This window comes from Colias eurytheme, chromosome 6 (assembly GCF_061535395.1).
Source record: "Colias eurytheme isolate Ceu_HAF_F1 chromosome 6, ilColEury1 Martin Lab GWU primary, whole genome shotgun sequence".
Lineage (NCBI taxonomy): Eukaryota > Metazoa > Arthropoda > Insecta > Lepidoptera > Pieridae > Colias > Colias eurytheme.
The window spans coordinates 11,253,133-11,273,962 of NC_142985.1; the positions used below are offsets into that span (position 1 = coordinate 11,253,133).

General features: G+C 33.8%; 1 protein-coding gene across 1 annotated transcript in view; it reads left to right on the top strand.

Moving 5' to 3' along the window:
* The first annotated feature begins 6,787 nt into the window (after positions 1-6,787).
* Positions 6,788-20,830, top strand: part of Klp31E (kinesin-like protein 31E) — an 80,159-nt gene continuing 66,116 nt past the window's right edge. The window contains exons 1-2 of the mRNA XM_090103165.1: positions 6,788-7,120; positions 7,871-7,924. Coding sequence (XP_089959291.1) covers positions 7,887-7,924 — 38 coding nt within the window. The 5' untranslated portion in view covers positions 6,788-7,120; positions 7,871-7,886. The remainder of the gene's footprint in view (positions 7,121-7,870; positions 7,925-20,830) is intronic.

Sequence of the window (20,830 nt, forward strand, 5' to 3'; positions counted from 1 at the left end):
ATATAAATTGAAGAATATTGGTAATTCACAGCTACAATAAACACAAGCTGAAAAAAACATTGTTCCAAAACAAACAGATAAAAACAAAACAAAACGTTTCATAGCAATTCATGTAAATGTTAGAATACAGAACGAATGATATTAAGCAAACACCACCTTTGTGCATTCGCTAACGTAAATATTTCAGGTAGGAAAATGGGGAATAGGGAAAAATAAAAGCTGGTAGTTTTATTTAATACATGCAAACAAAGTAAAACATAGTATATTATACTCTTACGTTCTGACGAGATCTACAAGTAGAACCTCTAAACGCTAGATTATTATGATTGACTAGGTACTTATCAATTTTCACAAACCCTTTACTATCAAAACCTAACGTGCGTTTCGATTAACAATATAGTAAACGGTATTAAGTCATTGCCTTAGTAATATGTCTGTCTGCTTGTTAATTTTGGATAATCTCCCTTGGAATTGGGCTGATTTTGAAGGCTCGTGGAATTTATAAGAACATTTTTTTATGAAATTAGTTTATGCATTTTATAAATGAGTCAATATACTGAGCCTTTTATGACAAAAGACAAACCACAAACGTCAGCCCCAGTCATTTATAAATTATAGAACTCAATAGAAATAGACGCAACAAGCCCAAGCCGCATCTACTAAAAATAGCATGCAATTTTTCCTTTCAATAATTGAGACAACTTGTGGGCGATATTCATGATTCATGAACATTGATCGAGAGCTTCTATTTACGTTCCGTATAAATTGCCACTGCTATGAATAATTATTGAAAGGGTCAAATGAATGATGAATGATCTCAGTAAAGTGTATTTTAAAATTGATTATTTTAATGGAACACGAGGAAATGGCACGCAAAATAAAAATTATGGAAAATTGTATTTACATAGAAAGGTGCGCTATGCAAAGATGGTAACTAATACTTGTTCTGATTTTGAAGAAACAGCAAAGTTGCTAATATAATATGTTAGAATAATCTTCAGTATGGTACGCTCTTAGCACATATTTTGAAATAACTGATACTTTACAAAAATTTAATTCATACGAGTACGGAGTTCTTTTAAAGCTCTATTAGAGCACTACAGTTGTTTATCCAGTCAGTAAGCCACGTGGGCGAAGTCGGCTACAATCTCAATTAAATTTTACTGTTCCAACTGTCTCTGTCGGGATTTAAATCCGTTAAGTTTATTTGAATCCATTCAGGATAGTAATAAAATAAATTTAATGATGTACTTGCTACACGGAAGCGCAGAGGCTTCGAGCAATTCAGTTATTTTAATTGGCCTGTTGCTATTAACTTGATCGAATGTCTTGCTAAATCCCTTCTTGGATAAGTCGTAAGTTTTTGTTAACCCGGACCAGTTGGAACTTGGATCTATGAGATTCTGTTAGGTACATACAAGTTTATGTTGTCGCAGAGGTATGGGTCTCTGAAGAATGTAACTAGAAAGTTCTGTCGATCGCAAAATTGTATAAATAATAATTTATAATCTCTAAGTTATTTTAAGGGTAAACATAATTTATATTTAACATTTTTAAAATAAGAAACGTTACCGCAAGTAACACTAAAAAAAATAATGCGTTACCTTTTCAGAAAAGCAGGATACCGTTTAACATATTTCACGTAAACAACCAAACAATATTTTTCCATGACTTAGCAACAAAAATAGAAAATAGCAGCAAGGTCGGCGTTCACCCTTACCTGGCTCATTAGCATCATTCTGTTCCAGGGGATACTGAACGGACGTGACATGTAATCGAATGGTGGATTGTGAAAATATTGCTAAATATACTTTGGTACAACCAAACTTCCGACTTTTATTGCACATTTCCATATATTTTTGTCAAAGCTGGTTTATAAAAAAATATTGATTTGTCTTTTTTTGTCTCCTGCTTTTTGTGTTTTGAATATAGGAGATTTTTGTCAAAGGGTTTTTATTCTTACTCTACTTCTACATCAATGGAAATAGGCTTCTCCGTGACATCTCTTACAATCCAATTCATTCATCCCTGTGAAAGTACCACTGTCGATACTTTAATAGCTGAATATAATAAAAGATAAAATAAAGATACAGTAAATTACAAGCTAGATATTATTTAACAGACTATACGTTTATATTTCTATAAAATCTACCATCTTGCTGTTTCTTAAAGACTAAAATATAAATTAAAGACGGAAACTTCTCCACTGATCTTGATGAATTGCAAGTTGATACAACTTGAGTTTTTATCTTAATTATAAAAAGCTAAGGAAGAAAACTTTAAGTAAAGTGTAGCTGTTAGCCGTACAAAGTTCGAATTAGGTACTATATCAATGTAAAGGATTATGCGTTATAATTTACTCACAAAAGGCTTTCACCTTACGTGCTTGATTCACAATACATTCTGCCATGCTTTATCTGTCTTGTGGGTGTGGTACACTCCCCTGCATGACCCAAATCTAAAGCATATCCCATTTCTGTTTTATAACCTATTCGGAGAGAACGTTACTTCCTGAGCCGTTCATGTCAAAATAAATTATGTGATAGAATTAACGCCGCCTTTTCGATTTTACTTCCTTATTACCATCCTCAATCATGATTTAACTCTTGATTTATTTAACGTACTTTTGCTCTGAATTTTGCGATATTACACTAGAGATTACGTAAACATTTTATTCTAATATTTTCAAAACCATATTCTGTATTTATAGAAAATTCCACCCAGTTAATATAGAGAGTACACGACAACATTATTAAGCCTTAATCAGAACTGAATATTATCACGTTCCCACCTACGCATTCAACACTATAATAAAATATGGTCCCTTCATTAATTATACTGCAAATTGAGTGGGCACTGGACAGTGTAAGAGTTAGCAATGAGAGTTAATTAGTGATGTTTAATTTAGTTTGCGTTTGTGACCGGTCGCTTTGAATGGCGCAGTTAGAACTATATTGTGGACAGTTTTGGCTTGAAAACTAATAACCGTTGCGGTTTGGAATGCTATTCAATAAATGATCATTGGGATCTATATGTGGATGACGGGATTGCAAATTGGCTTGCATATTGGTGGCGAGTTGATGTGCAGTTAATCAAAGAGGAAATTTCAGTAATTTGTGTACCTACTACCTAGGTACCTGTATGATTTGTGTACAATTCCAGACACTATTTACCTCTATGATTTACCTAATTTACCTAATAACTAATAACTGTAGTTACTACTGTTTATATTCAGTCATCATATTACTAAATATGTTAGTTCTTAATCGTATCAGTTTTTGTGTGATAAGGTTTCACCACCTTCCCGATTCGGTTTACTAAGCAAATCTATAAAAGTGTTGCCCACTTTAAAGAAAGTTTATCCTTTCAAGTTCTATTCTTGAATGTTCTGACTTGTTTATTTTGCTAACTTCAAAGCCACGAGAGGCTGAACTTCCGAAACTCGATAACGCTGTCGCAACTCCATGAATGTGAACAGAAATGATATGCAAATGGCAAATCGAAAATTAATTTTCCATTTTGTGTAACAGATGTTTCGATCAGGTTCTAAATGACACACGTGATAACAGAATCTGTGTAAAGCACCATTTTACTCAGTTAACCCGAGACAGTAAACTAACTTTAGAGGCTATAAAGATAAAAGATCGCTCAAGCTTGCGCCAAAATTCTTGTGAATCTTGAAGTTTTCGAGGTTAAATCGGTGGTTAGAGCTTATACAGTTTAAAAGTTAATAGTTCAAAACATTATACCTCCTAGGCGATTTGTTTCTCTTAACCCCTTATTGCATGAATTATTAAGGAGATGAAATAAAAATTATTTTTTTGCAAAAAAGTGTTTATTAGACCTTACATTATGAGATCAAATTGAGAAAAAAAATTATTTACTTATATTATAGAAAATATGAAACGGCGCCATATATGGACTCGTATGCAGTGTTTGTTGTATTTTTTCTGTCATATATGGCTTCGTATGCAATTAGAAAAAGTAACTAATTAATAAAATAAAAATATATTGCGGACTAATTTCACACACACGGTTGCTAAGCCCCAAACTAATCTTAGGCTTGTATCCTGAATGCTAAGTCAACTGATATACTACATATACTTTACATAAATCCTCTCCTACTAATATTATAAATGCGAAAGTTTGTGAGGGTGGATGTATGTGTATATGTTTGTTTGTTACTCTTTCACGCAAATACTACTGAACCGACTTCAATGAAATTTAGCACACATAATATAGAGGGTAACTTGGACTAACACATAGGATAGGTTTTATCCCGGAAATCCCACGGGAACGGGTACTATGCGGGGTTTTCTTTGAAAACGCGGGCGAGGCCGCGGACGAAATGTTAGTACTTTATATGGATACCTAAATAACACCCAGAATCACAGCCAACTTATACTTCTTGTGAAATAGCTTAAAACAATTACGTTTGTCATTATAACATAAAAACACGTTATATTTTTCACATAACGTGGAGGAACGAAATGGGAACAATATAGGCATAACTGACGGGCGTTCTTCTTCCAAATTGGGTAATGACTAATCCCATCAGATCGTACAGAATCAAAGTGAAAATCTAGATGTCTTGCAGGAGTTTTTCGTAGCTTTTTTGCGGCAATTGGCGAGTCAGGAATACTGAGGAGACTCCAGAGATGCCGATGTTTCTAAGTTTTTGAGAGACGACCACGTCTTTTGGTAATAAGAGCATTCCCTGACATTCGCATTTGCTCTAAAACGGCTAATTAAAAATCATACAGTGGCATATAGTATGAGTCTGTATTTAATGATGATAATATGATATTTACATACTTAGCAGTGAGATAAAAGTGTCCAGGATCGATACTGGATCAATCAGTGAAAGTATCCTTGAATGCATACCAAGCCACATATGACATAATATATTTTGGATGGAATGCATACGAAGCCAAATATGACAGATTTGGAAAAGTACAAAAAAACATGATTAAAGCAAAAAAAACAACCAAACCAAATGTTTTACCTTATTTTAGAAAGACTAAAGAATGAAGTAATATTTTTTTTCATGGCTTTACTCACCTTTTTGATATTGAAATCTTAATTTGAAATGCACGGTTTTTTCCGCGCACCCAAACCGTCGCACGCGCTAGACTAAATCTATAATATATCTGATGGATAATATTTACACTGTATAAATTAATTACATTCCAATTCTCGATGAAATGCTGTTTAAGAACTAAGGTAGTTTTTTTAGATATTGTTTATAGTTAGCCTATAAAAAATTCATGAACTTCGTCGTCCATATATGGCTTTGTATGCGGTAAGGGGTTAAGCGTTGAGAATTGAAGAAGGCTCTAGCTCGTAAAGGCGCAGACTTAGTGTATTGATGATAATAATATTAAGATTAAAGATATATTGATTACTCTAACACATTTAGATAAAATACGTCCACCTCTTACCTTCAGAGATACTTACACCAATTTCTAAAAAGTTGTTCCTTATAATATTTAAAGGGGAAATTGATACTGCCGATTCTCAAACCTACCCGATATGTAGAGAAATTTTCATAGAAATCGATCCAGTCATTTTGGATGTGTCTGGTAAACAAACACCACAACATGAAAATATATTCCTTATAAGATTTTATTGTACGTAACTATACCTAGTATTAAACTTTTAAAACTTTAGTAAAATATATTCCTGAAGCCAAAATACAAAAGACAAAGCATAACCGCCAAACAATAACTAGCTTTACCTAATGCACACACAATACTGAGAGCTCTGTACACAAGCGCTCTACTGGGAATTGAATCTTTGACGGTAGCAGTCGTGCGATACCTATTAGGTATATTGTATAATGGGAGAGGCAGACAAACACACGTGATGACGTATTTCACAATAGGTGCTTGGCTGGTAAAGACGAGCGGCGTGTGAACGCGGCGTTTGTAACGCTGAATGTTGAAAGGAAATATGTATATGAGAATTAGAGGCTATATAGATCATCTATCGTCATCATCGTTTAATATACATATTATTAACTATTAAATTCTTAATAATCAAGATAAGCTGTGTGTAAAAGAGTACAATTGTTGATTTCAAATTGAAAATAATTTTTTACAATTTTAGACCAAGTAGGTATTCGATTTTAACCTTCCTAAGTACCATTTTACTGAATGCACTCATAAAAGTTACCTACAAAGACAAACCTATGTACCTATTAAATTATGTGTCAGGTACTAAGTAGATACTTGCAATAATTAATCGTGTGAACTGAATTTAATAATGTATTACCAGTTTTGTTTAGAAATTTAATCCTTCCCCCTGGATTCTGGAATATAAAACAACTGTAATAATATTCTTGAAAATAATATTATTGTCAGGACCAAGACGCAAGAAGCACAAACACAATTGAAAAAGCACAATATTATATTATTACATCTTATTAATTAATTTTAATATGTAATGCTATTGAACGCCATCTATACATTAGAAAGTGATATAGCAGTGATGCATTTAGTTCTCTGCAATGACTGTCTAGATGGCTCTGATTTTAAAATAAATAAGCTAGTTTCTTAATATAACGTCATAATCATTTTATAAAAATAGAGAATTGCTTAGAATTATAAACTTTACAAAATATGTACATATTTGATTACTATCATTTCATTGTTATGTAATAATTGTGATTTATTATTTTTTATTCTGGCAAGTAAATATTATGACATATCATTATGACAGAAAATGGCTGTCCATTGTCAACGTCAAATTTGGTTTTGCAATTTGCATTTTGGTGTCATTTGTCAAACTCGCTCATGCGAGTCAAGCTGTCGGTTGTATATTTAGTTTTTATCGAATTCTTGCGGTTACGAAAGGTTATTATCGTTTTATCTATCGGTTTGTTTATAAAAGTGTCGTTTTTAAACGCTGTATTGATAAACAAAAATCGACATACGCCGTCTCTATGGTAATTGAAAAAATATTTTATTATTGCTTCTGATGCCGCATTGTTTTTAAATTTTGTTTGAATGGTGAAAGATGGACGTAAATCTCGATCGGTGTCTATTTAGCGTGTCTTTATAACGGACATGAAAGAAAAGTGTACTAATTCCGTGGAATTATATATTTTATCTCGTGTATGGTAAGTGCAGTGCCTTTTTCTTTAATATCCTCATGTCACTAACGTTAGCCTAATTGTTTTTATTGTATAACATAATATTGTATAACACATAACATATTGATTGTTTATCTCGTCCAAGGGTTTCGTATCTAGGATGGGAATTTCCGTAACTTATAGAAAGCAAAATTTAACAATAATAAGAAAGTTTTTCCTGCCTGTTCCTTTGTATAAAGAGTTATTTCCTCGAATATTGAGACTTAATCTAGCTTTATTTGTTTGTTTTCATTTAGCGCTAGCTGCGCTCCGCGGTTTTACCCGCTTGGCTCCGATTCTGTTGGTCTTAGCACGATAATATATGCCTGATTACCTTCCTCGATAAATTGGCTATCCAACACCGAAAGAATTTTTAAAATCGGACAAGTAGTTCCTGAGATTAGTGCGTTCAAACAAACATACCAACAAACTCTTCAGCTTTATAATATTAGTATAGATTTGCTCTTTACAGGTGATCTGTCTGAAGAAACTCTTCTCTGTATTTATTAAAATACTGTGCAATAGTGAAATTTTCAATTAATAAATAACTTACTGGACCAAGGTTCATTAATTTTAAAACAACTCAATTGTAATTATCTTTATATTTATTTAAAGCTATCGAACTAAGACTTATTCTTATTTGTGAAGAATATAATATTTATTCCAATACTAAATGAACATTGTGCTTTAAAATTTTGTAAAAATGTTGTAAAACTTTGTATCTATATTCTTTTACAGAGCATCATATGCAGTCATGGCAAATGATGAATCCAGCGTACGGGTTGCAGTCAGGTAAGAATATAATGCATTTTTTTTGGGTTAGATTAAGAAATAGGTCACCTCAATTTGATAATACTAAAGGTGTAGGAGACTTAAGTGACCTTGTTAGGAACTCCCTAGAAGTCATTTTGACAATCAGAGTTGTATCAATAGTCTTGCAATTCGTAAAGGAAAGGAAATTGTAACCTATGGCATCATTTTGTTTATTACTCACACTTATATATACTAGACTTTACTTGTTTAAAACTGTTTGTGATTTAAAAGTAATTCACTTACAAATGACGGACATATTTTAAGATGATATTTTACATGAAAACTAAAATTAATTATGTAATATTAATATATCTGTACATACTTTCAAGAAGTCCATGTAAGTTTTGTATATAATGAAGTTGTAAAGCAAATCAAGGTCCATTGTGTTATGATTACTCATTGAACTATATTATTCTTGCATTGGAAAAACTCAGTGGTTTATTAATATCTGTTTTTATAACAATTAATGTAACACACTATAATGTAATTATTTTAAGGCTTTTCTTATTACTTCAGAAGTAGTAACATAGAGTAATAACATAGAGTTAGACAGACTGAGAGCACTTTCTTACTACCATAGTACATATAATTAGCAGTTCACCCAGTAGAAAGTTCCGAGGTAACAAATATAAAAAAATACAATCTGCCTATACTCTGTTGTCCAATGCTCCTAAGAATAGAAATGAAAATGGTCTAACTCCGTCACTAGGATATTAATAATATGATAAAATATCTTCAATTCTATTTCTAGCGCCTACTATGCCTGAGAGAAGTTAGTCATAAACTTTTTAAGCAGAGAATTCGTTTACGTGTACCCACGGCCCTAGGTTATGTGTGATTCCTACTCAAAAAGTACTGTTCTGTCTAAAAGTTTTAGTGGCATATGTCGCGGGTCTCTAGCTTCGTCGAAGCAGAAGTCTACGTGGATTGCTGAAGATTTCAAGACCTGCTCTCTGTATAGTCTATCAAACCAGATTTTTTTTACAGCAATCCGATTGACAGTTTAAGTGTTAATGTTACTAGGAACAAAGTGACGTTTGACTTAATAGCACATAGATTGCGTTTGATTCCTCCATCAACAGGGCGCATTATATGGTTGCCCTATGAATCCATACTATTATTATAAATGCGAAAGTAACTCTGTCTGTCTGTCTGTTACTCAATCACGCCTAAATTATTGAACCAATTTTCGTGAAATTTGGTATAGAGATATTTTGATACCCGAGAAAAGACATAGGATAGGTTTTATCCCGGAAATCCTACGGGAACGGGTTTTTCTCTGAAAACGCGGGCGAAGCCGCGGCGGAAAGCTAGTAATATATAAATACTGAATATAATTTTACTCCTATCGAACACTTAACCATGAGAATCATTGATCGGTTTCCATCTTGTTATCTTTGTATTCTTGTTATCTACAAGGCTTCTATCTCGTAACAGGAGCAGGTAGTGTGGCTCAATTAAATGTTGGTACTTTCCGTGAATACGTGCTAAAAGTTATGTTTTAGCGTACATCCAAATGTACCTAATTGGTTGCTAAATGTGTGGTACTTGCACTTTTATTTGTGGAATAATTTTATCTATGTATATTTTAATGAGAAAAGAGTTTTAATGAATATTTAAAACTGCAGGTCTTTTAAAAAGTTTGTGTACTAAGTCGAGTTTTGAAGGGGAAATGTTTTATACATGCACCTATTAGTACTATTTTATACCTAGTTACAATCAATTTGGATGGGGTCCGCTTCCCCTATGTATTTTGCATTGATTTTTCGTACCATACATGTTGGTCAACTACTTTTGTTATAACAAGCAGTATCGACTATCGAATTCAAGCATATTTAGGTACCTTCCTCATTTATCTACTAAGAAGTCATCGTAAATTCGTACGTTCTACATAAATTGGATATAAAAATAGAAAACCCTCTTAATAGTACCTACTATTAGACCTACTCATTTATCTTGGAAAATGACACTACCGATAACGGTAACCACGCATCAAAGTGTGTGTCTACTGTCTAGTAGTTCTGGTGCCTAAAACTTTTCGTACGTAAATCACATGAACTAAACTTAACTTATAATTTCCCCGATGTATGAAACGACATGGCTTCCCAGAATTAGATAAAAGTCACCCTTCGGCGCCTGGCCGCCTGTGTTTATTAGAATAAAAACACAGCCAAAAAATGAAAATAGTTTGCTTTAGTGAACACTTTTAGTGTACTTACGAAGTGAAACTTCTTTATCGGGGTTGGAAAAAAATGTAGTGTAACATTTTTTCAATACGCGTGACATTTTTCCGTTACGCGCCATCTTTTTCTTATCCCTACCACGCGTGATTCTACGTATTTCTGTAAAGTTGCATATAGTAATTTTATTTTTAAATAAGGTCATAAAGAAGTTTCACTTCCTACGTGTGTACACCAGTATACGCACACATTTTTTGTTATGAGTATGAACCTAACTCCTACAATCAGTATACATGGATGACATCATTATAAAATTGGTTAGAATACGTTTATAAGTTTAATTGCAGATTACATATAAATTATGTGTTGCTTATTAAAGGATTTTCATTAATTGACTAGAAGTAATGACAATTTATACAAACTACTTAATTACGCAACACGATAATGTTTACACAATCTGCATATGTGTATTGTAAGCACTATATTTATTTATATTTGAAAAATATTTAAATGATTGTTTGCTTATAAATATATAGTCACTGATAGCAAAATCTCAATTTAGCCTAGAAGAATATTTAATCCGGGTACAACCCGGTTCGATTCTCCGTGAAATCGCAGAATTAGCTAGGTACTCATTAATCAAGGATAATGCTCATAGTTTTTCAAAGGATAAGCTTATTCTTAATATAACCCGTAGATAATAAAACTAATAGAGCCATTTAGTAGTTAGTAGAAGCGAGTAATGCAGTTAAGACTTTATTCATTGACTATTAAAATGCATAAAGAATAACAGATGTAATATATTTAAACTACCTATTTTATTCATACTAACTACACGTGAAGAACATTAATAGAACCAAACACCTTCCCACAAGTATATGGACAGAATGATAATACGTATACATTTATTATCAAATCTGTCCTTGCGAAAAGCGTTAAATTTATTTGCATAGATGTATGCGCAAAATCGCAAGTGACAAATAGCTTTAGCAAGGTGTGGCGCTGATGTAACCGATGTTTGAACTTCGCGAATTGACGCCTAGCATCCTTCAGTGGTAATAATATATTGTGTCAACACGCGTGTAATATCGGTAATGTTGGAACTTGTAACATAGATTACTAAATATTTCTTGTATTGATCAATCCTACGAGTAAGTGCAATATTACAGTGCAATATCTGCGATATTTGTCTAGCCCAATTGCTACTTGTCTTCTTATAACTTATAACTTTTAGTACGACTTAGGTGCCGTTTAGGATCTCATTAGGTTGAGGATTCAGCTACACAATACCTTAATTACGACTACGTTTAAGTTTAGTTTGATGATTAATTGATATCGTTTATTTTAACCAATGTTCGTTTGTATAGTGATGAGCACATTCGGCTATGTATCCTAAAACGTCATATTTATTTTTGGTATAACAACACCATTCATCTACATCAGAGCTAATAAAAACGCTTATAATAAACGAGTCAGTACATACAACTTCACACACCATATTAAAGATAGAATTTCATAAGAACAAATCGATTCGATAAACAAGGCTCCCTAGACAAGGGGACGCAACGCATTGTACTGCATACGATAGACCAGACGACGAGCACGTGACTAGACGTGTAAGTACACAGTACAGGAGAAAATCCAATAAAAGCTGTGTACATTTTTTATATGAGTTTACATATTTTTTATTCATCGCGCCGTCGTTGATGTCGTACGATGAAGCGTAGCCTTAATGGAGATAGAGAATTTGAAAGCGGAGAATATTCTGTGTGTATCTTCAGGTTGGATGCCGATGTACACAAATTGAAATTTAACTCTTTATTACTTGTTGCTTTATTGATAAACTAGTTTATTAGATGTTGAATTTAATCCATTAATGGATTTTTGGCTAGTACCCGAGGAACGTATATAAGCTGATGATGATGATGATGAAAAAACTGGTATAAATAATACCAGAAAAACGCAAACTTCGCATTTGTTTACGATTTACGACTGTTTGTATACAAGATAATCGTCCTTGGACAGTGGCACGCATGTTCATACATAATTCATTGGTCATAGATTAATGCTCCAACAATGGCATACTTTATGTTAACATATTGCAGTTAGCAGCAGATATATTTTAGCTAATGTTAATTGTAATTTTGTGTTACTAAGTGGGCTGCTAATTGCGTTAGAATTTGAAGACTGCAATTTGTTCAAGCAAGTAGTTGTTTATATAACAGGTAAAGGGCAAGGGTATCTACGTTGGAAAAGTTTAAAAAAATAATTACATGTTTATGAATACAATCTTATAGAATATAGACAGTTATTTCATACGTTTTATTGATTGAATTTAAAGGTAATATGTACCATCAAAAAATAGGTACAATTTTTTAAGTAACGCACATTTATAGAAAAAGTTAAATGTTATAATTAACATACCGAAGTACATATTATATTTAATACTTATGTAAAAAAATTTCGCTTTCATTTTAACTGGTCTTTAAATGTGATAATAATAAATGGACAACGCAAAATGTCATGGAAACGTAAACGCAATTATATATCAATTAATTAAATTCATGTGCCACTCTAAATACTTGAAGTTATTTCAAATTGATTTATCGCTTGCAAAAAATATTTTAATGACGCCTTTATATTCAAAATAAGAGGTTTGATTTGATGATGTAATGTTAAAAGATATGTTTGTAAATCTGTCTTGTTAATTGGTTTTCGACCTAAACTTGGAACCATATTTGGTTAGTAAATATGGTCCGTAAAGTAAAAAAAAAAATAAAGTAAAAAAAAAGGGTTGCACTCCGGGAGTGCCGGCAGAAGTGAAAAATTGATTATTAACGTTCAGCATGTTTCATATTTTGGAATGGTATCTGTCTTACGCATGGAATATAAGGGCTAAAAAAAAAACATCCGTCTTACGCTTTTTCGATCAGGCCACGTGTCCTGACGCGAGTTTAAGATTTTATACCCAACGCCGCTAAAGAAGTTTTCACTTCAAAAGTTTTCCCTTCAATAAGGCATAGTGTGAAGTCCCGTGTCCCCTAGTAGGGTAAGATGCAGATGCGTTATGAATTCATCTATTTCACTGATCGTTTCTTTACGGACAAGTAGATGATCAGCTTTCTGCGTCCTGCTAGACCCGAGAGATAAAAATAAAGGCAAAGCAAGATGGTAAACTATAGTTCCTTTTTAAAAGACGGTGTTGTGTAAAAAACTTACCTTCATTCTAGTCACTTGACAGCTAACTGATGCAGCTGTATAGTCAGCGAAGTCTACTTACTGCTATGTTGATAATGGTTAGGGAGCCAGGTGCAAATTTGGTTAACTATTTCCTCTCAAGAGATAATTCGTCAGACGCATGAGAGTATAGTATTATAAAGCCTCGTGAACGTCAGCTGGCGCTCTGTTGGGGGGGTGAGCGGTTGTAGCCTCCCACGCACATAGGAAAAAAAATACATTCATTCATTCATTTCCTCTCAGCTAAAAATTTGTCAAATTGTAGCTAACCCAATATCTCAACGAAAAAAAATAGTCAGCTGGTTACAACATGGTGTATTCAGTCGACTCATGACTCATACGTCAGCTGGTGTCTCGAACATGAAAGTTAAATTTAAAGAAAAATTTATTTTCCGTTATTTCCTCTCAAACAAAAATTTACCTGATGATAGCTTATATGTAACTGTGGATAAATATATATGTCAGCTGGCTGTATCTTGGTGGAAAAACCGTCAGCTGATACGGGAGGCTACAACCGCTCTTCCCCCCAACCGAGCTCCAGCTGACGTTCACGAGGCTTCATAATACTATACTTTGATGCATTTTACTAATTACCGCTTGAGAGGAACTTGGTCATAAAATCTGCTGCTGGCTCCCGGACCATAACAAAGAAAGACTATTCATATTTTAGCATGCAGTACGGCTATGTGATATCAAAACAGTATTGTAGATTGTATGATTGGATAGAATTTCATTTTCTGACAACCTTTTATTACCAAATTAGTTGCCGAAGGGATTGTTTCTCCTATAAATTGCGAGAATACATCTATATTATTCCTGGATAATTTTGTATTGGACTACAGTGTTACTAATTATATAATATTACATACTAATAATTTTGTCTTGACATCCGTCCGCTTGCTTTGAATAGTTCATTGTGACTTAATTATCCTAATACCTATTGACTTGCAGTTTTTTTGTATTATAACAATAACAACCTGTCAGTCTGATTGATTATATTTCAAGTCATTTGGTGGTCACTTTTGTTGTATTGCACGCCTCATAAGCGAAGCGTTGAGGTGGGTACTACTGTCACTTCGCGCAAAACATCTGATTTTTCTAACTTAAAATGTCTTTATGTATCATACATTGCACTTGTAAGATAATACATACACACACATATTAAGAAAAAACACTATTTTTAACGTTCATGATATTTTTGATGTCATTTTTGTTATTTAAACTAGTTAAAAAACAGTTTAAAAAAGTTCTGTCTTGGACGTCCGTGTGTCTGTATGTGCGGATCCTTTTTAGGGTTCCGTAGCCAAAATGGCAAAAACGGAACCCTTATAGTTTCGTCATGTCCGTCTGTCCGTCTGTCCGTCTGTCCGTCTGTCACAGCCGATTTACTCGGAAACTATAAGTACTACAGTGATGAAATTTGATGGGAATATGTGTTGTATGAACCGCTACAAAAATATGACACTAAATAGTAAAAAAAAGAATTGGGGGTGGGGCCCCCCATACATGTAACTGAGGGATGAAATTTTTTTTTTCGATGTACATACCCGTGTGGGGTATCAATGGAAAGGTCTTTTAAAATGATATAAAGTTTTCTAAAAAACATTTTTCTTAAAGTGAACGGTTTTTGAGATATCAGCTCTCAAAGTCGTAAAAAGTATGTCCCCCCCCCCTCTATTTTTATAACTACGGGGTATAAAATTCTAAAAAAAATAGAGGTGATGCATGCTAATTAACTCTTTCAACGATTTTTGGTTTGATCAAAGTATCTCTTATAGTTTTTGAGATAGGTTGATTTAACTGTAATTTATTATATTTGCTGCTACGGAACCCTTTGTGCGCGAGCCCGACTCGCACTTGGCCGGTTTTATTTATTCTTGTTAACACGATAGCGACCGAAATACTTTACTAATCGAGTCTTTTTTTTTCTCTTACGCTTGAGTATGCTCAGGAATAGAACCCTTTCATTTTTCAGGGTCTGATTCGATGTGGTTTAATTGTTATTAAATAAACAAAAATAATAATTAATAAATATTTATTAAAAAAAAATTATGAGGCGTGCACTTTTGGATTTTCCAAATTATATTGGTAAATATGAATACTTTTAATAACATGTTAATTTTTAGCTCTATTTGGTACTTTCATAATTGGACGTCACAATAAAGATGAAGTTTTGGTTCAATGGGGATTGTTTCTATATGTAGGTATCTGCTATATACTCTCAGATACTTGGCAAACAGCTAGTTAACTTCGAGGTGCTTCGAACAAGATAATGCGTCAATTCGTTCTTAGTTTGTGATGTGAAGCAAGGACGAAACAACAAACTATAGCATTTTATTAGATCGTAAGCAAAGATACCTAAAAAAATCTTGCATAGATACCCACGGCCTCCGGGGAAGGGGCCGTGGGTTATGTCGGATTCCTACCGACCAAAACCCCACTGTGTTCCGTCAAGCCGCATCAACGACGGGGCCACGGGTATGGTAGAATTCTTCCGTGACCCCGTCAGCGGCTGCCCGTCGCCGGGCCAAAACAAATTGTGAGCCAACCAGCTCTAACCTCATGGGGCGGCGTGAGCGGAACACGTCTCACGCCACCACATCTCTCCGGACGATGGACTAAATCCCCGCTCCATCGCCCGGCTCCCCTCGTTAGGGAGGCTGGTTGCGGCCGCGTAAATCAGCCGCAACACGACGACGACGCCCAATAGGGCGTCGGCGCCGGATCGGGTCCGCGTGAGGATCCCTCTCGCGGACCCGCTCAGCCTCCTCTTTCCGCAAGCCTACCCAGACTTTACGTGTAGGCGTTTGGGTATAAAAAAGTTAAACAATTAAAAGTTACGTCAAAAGATGGTTAAACTTCGTGTCTTTTTCGCTCTATTATCATTCTCATCACACACTTGAATACTTACAATTATTCAATTAACATTGGATAACGATCAAATAATAATTGAGCTTTTCCTAATTTTCCTGTCATGATTTGCAAAATAATATTTTAAAAAATTACTATTGCACCGTACCTAATGTGCCTTCATACATATCTTTAGAAGCTTATGTATTTAAGTCTCCTAAAGGTCTGAAAGGGCGAACAACGATGCGTACTCTTAATGTCCCTTTTCCGGAAGCAAATTAGTTGTCATGTTAGTCATTTATCAAAGTAACTGGCGGCTTATTGACCCCTGTGAGCTGTTGGACATCCTCTCGTAAGTGCAACTCCATGGGATCAACCGTTTTGTATCATATCCCGTGTTAGATAGAGGGGAGATGGAAACATTCTGTTGGAGTATAATTTAACTTCTTCCGATCTGTGATTAACGTTTAACTCTGTAAATAAATATCTGGGATAGAATTTGGAGAGAAGCTTTGTCTATCAAATAATAAAATAACGATCATTTTCTAAATGATCTAAATGATGCAGTTACTACTTTACCACTGCGCCAACCGCGTCGTCTGGTATATGATCATTGATCATATTACCACACTCACCAGGCATGGTAGCGCGGTGCAAAAAATATAAGTATTTCATGGGCATTTATTAAATTTAATAGTTTTGTTGTTAACACCTTCTGTTGCGGTAGCATCAAATTTGCTTATTGTGGGTGTGAATGCGACGAGCGGAAATTTAATTTGTTCTGCGGAGTCAACTGCAGTAGATATGAGGCTCTAAGAAATTTCATCACTTTGTTCTTATTCTTATAGACTAAACCATATACAATATATGAAAGTATAAATATATTTTCACAATTTTATACTGCTGTTTAAAGAACACTAGTATCCTGTTCGTAATTTAGTTAATGGGGAGTCCGATACTCCGTGACCATATCACACATTAAATATTAACATTAAACTATTGTAATATTCCACGTGAACCAATCTAGACCATTTACTCAGACCTTGAAAGAACAACGATGACAACTTGAAAATTTATTGAACTAATTTCATGGATCGATTCAACTTAATAATTCAAAACGCTTCTTGATAACGGTAATTTCTATAATTGCTACTCGAAGGGAAGAAATAAACTGTTCTTGTTGTCCGACTTCGCCAGGTGTTATTCTTTGTATTTAACGAACTGTAGGGTACCTATACAACTTGGATAATATCAATAGTCTTCTTGTCACTGAGCAATTCTATAGTCTGGATCTACTTTGATATTTCATCAACGATTACAAAATACATAATAAATCTCAGAAAATTGGAATCGATAATATGGATAAAATATGAAGGTAATGTTCAGCTGTTTACATTACAACCAAGTTTTGTCTATTGTTATTATATTAAACAATACCAACACATAAATTTATACATCAAAGCAATTACCGTGCATTCCCGCGCAATTGTGATCAACATTAATGCGTTGTTCAATGCAAACTATTAAAATTAATTCATAACCTGTTTTGTAGATCGTTTTGAAAGGACAAAGATGAGGTTATGGCACTGTAAGCCCACGCTGAATGGCAGCTGGTGGGTAGCCAGCTATGTTCCACCTACGAGTGTTCTACATAGCCTTTAGCTAATTCTGTTCCGATTTAATCGGGCATTGATTGACTTTTGTGGTGTTACAAATTTTTATGTTAATAGTATGGTAGCGGATTATCTTACATAATTTTGGTCGCATCTGCCAAGGCATCTGTGTATAATAAAAATCTATAAATTTTCTATTTCTGACTTTACAGGAAATAATGTTACTATTTATTATTAGTATTTAATTCTGGATTAGTTAGCCAAGCTTAGGATGTCCAAGTGAGAACTGAAGATTGGGTTGTTTAAACCGGTGCATTATTACCGAAATTATAAACTGGTGCTCTATGTAGCTGTAAAGTCTTGTATATTTTGATCTCTGTAATGTATTGGTTGTAATACAAAAGTAAGGCCTCATTGTACTGGTCGTGTTGTATTTAACAATTACGATAATTGAGTGGTTGGCATGTTGAAGGTTTGATTAGTTCCGGTTGATTGTTCCTGTGGTATGTGTTGTATTAATTTTCGTAAAATTACTGTTTAAATTTTAGCACACATTATTAATCTGTAATACTTAATTAATTATTAATATTTAGATTAAATTAATTCACGAGATTGAGTAACAATTTAAATAATAAAAATATACATATTTTTAAATTAGTATTAATTAGTTTTTTGTTCCATAGGGTTTTCTTGTCTGTCTTCATATTGTTGAAAAACTAATAAACAGTTTTTGAGATAGTAGAGTGCAAACTATGCTATTAGAGCTACGTAACGCGTACGTTATCAAGAAATATTAATCTGTACCATTTAATTTTTCATCGTTGGCTTTATAATAACTTCTAATTTCAAACCACACAAAGAGTAGCTAATTACTAACTAATTACCCAAATTCCCTTACCAACATCATCGTAAAGTACTCGGCTAATGAAAAATATGTCCCACATCAGCTGAAAGCATGACGGATACGTGACTGCCAAGTTTATCCCTTAATGAGCACATCTCAGCAAGCGTCGTGACAAGTTTCTGTTCCTAGTGTGTTTTAGTTTTTACAAGGAGAAGGGACTCGAGTGTAGCGGTACGTGCTAGTAGTATGGGCTTATTAGTTCTTTGGGAGAAGTTTGTATCGGGGCTGTAAATGTTGTTTAGTTAGTAGTATTGCTGATTTTACAGGAGAATTTATCCTCATATTAGGTACAAAGTGTTTTAAGGCAAAAGGATTATTCGTTTCTTGTAGGTTCATTATTGGTTTTGGTATACTTAAGTAATGGAGTTCGTAATGATTAAATATATAATTAGAATTAAAATATATTATGCTCAACGAAATATAATATTGATCAGTTGAGTGAACCAGTTGTAGGGACCTGACAGGTATAATAATTAATATGATAACTTGCTTTAAACCAGAAAACTTTCCTCAAATGATAAATTAAATAGTCGACAAGGAAATATAGAAAACTACGAGTATGATATTATAGGCTAAAGGTACCATACATAGGTAAAAGATATAAAGCTAAATTACGAAATTTAAAATTGCTTTATCTACAGTCTGTCAATTCATATCTGTAAAAATCGCAACTTTTCCATAATAGGTATATTCGTGTTAAAGCATCTTTAACATGGCAACAATTAATCGTACATAGCCATGATAACATCAAGTGAATCAGGAACGATTCGTAAACATGTAACGCTGTCTTGCATTTAACAATTATCTTCCTGACCAAAGAAAATTATTTCTAAATAATGAACTCGCTCCACTTTACATCCTAGTTCTTTTCATATTTCTAAACCTTAAGTTTGCCTAGCCCTAATCCTTTACTTATCAGTTACAGTCCTATTTCGTCAAACAAAACATTTACTGGTGATTGCTTGAAAATATTTAACTCGTACCTTAAACAGGCAACTATGAGTCTAACATATCTAGGACAAGAAGCAAACAAATAAGGCAGGAACGTTCCGCAAACGTTTACATTGTCTAACATGCAACGATTTTCTTAAGTCGAGAATCGCGTGCGCCTCCTTGCAATTATAATAGTTGCCGTTCAATACCCTCGGCTTCGCAAAGCATAAACAATGCGCGTAGGTCTTACTGGGAAACGATCGGTGTGGTTTGAAATGTTGCCAGGTTTATTGTACCAAGAAGTAGGGGAATAGGCACTAAAAGGTTTCTGGAGGTAAAAGGTGTGATAGTTTTGTCGAAGTGTTAATTTGGGCATAATAAATAATTTATTTGTGTATAAAGGCGAAAGAAAACGCATTTAAATTTTTGGATGTAATGAAATTAAAAATTGCTAACTTAAAAATTTTACTACAATAAGGATATTGTTGTGGAAAACTGTTTATTTATCATTCATCAATGGCTCTGCAGCCTCGATCCATCATTATTGTATCGCTTGACGTAGGTGATCCGTCCTTCCGCAAACTTTTCTCGTGAACACATCTTTAAAACGCTAAAGGAGTAAAACACATAAACAGCATCTCAAAACAAAGCTTTACCGAAAATTTAATGACAATTTCGTATTTTCTTCACATAGTCAATTTTAATTTATGTTACCGCTCTACGTGATGATTGCTGCGACAAGAAAGAAGTTAAGGTACGTAAAGCTGGCGATGAAAAATTAGCGAAATTAAAAAAAAACAACACCAGAATTTGTTGCTTATTTGTTGCTAATTAGTTGCTATAATGACGATTTTGTTGCTCAACCCGTTCGCTGAAAATCAGCAACAGTTCTAGCTTAACGTTAAGGTAGCGTGAAGAAATCGGAAAAAGGGATGGATCGTTGCAAAAATGCAGGTGAATTTGTTGCTAATTTGTTGCTGCATAAAAACAGTGAAAATTTTGAATTTTTTTCATTGGCGCCAAAAATAACACAGGCCACGTCAACTTAATTGTCGATTTTCGGTAGTGAAACATAAAAAAAAATTTGTTGCTCCTCACATCGTTCACTGGCACAGTGTACAGAGCCAGCAACAAAATAGAAACCGGAAGTAGAGTTAATTTTGAAACC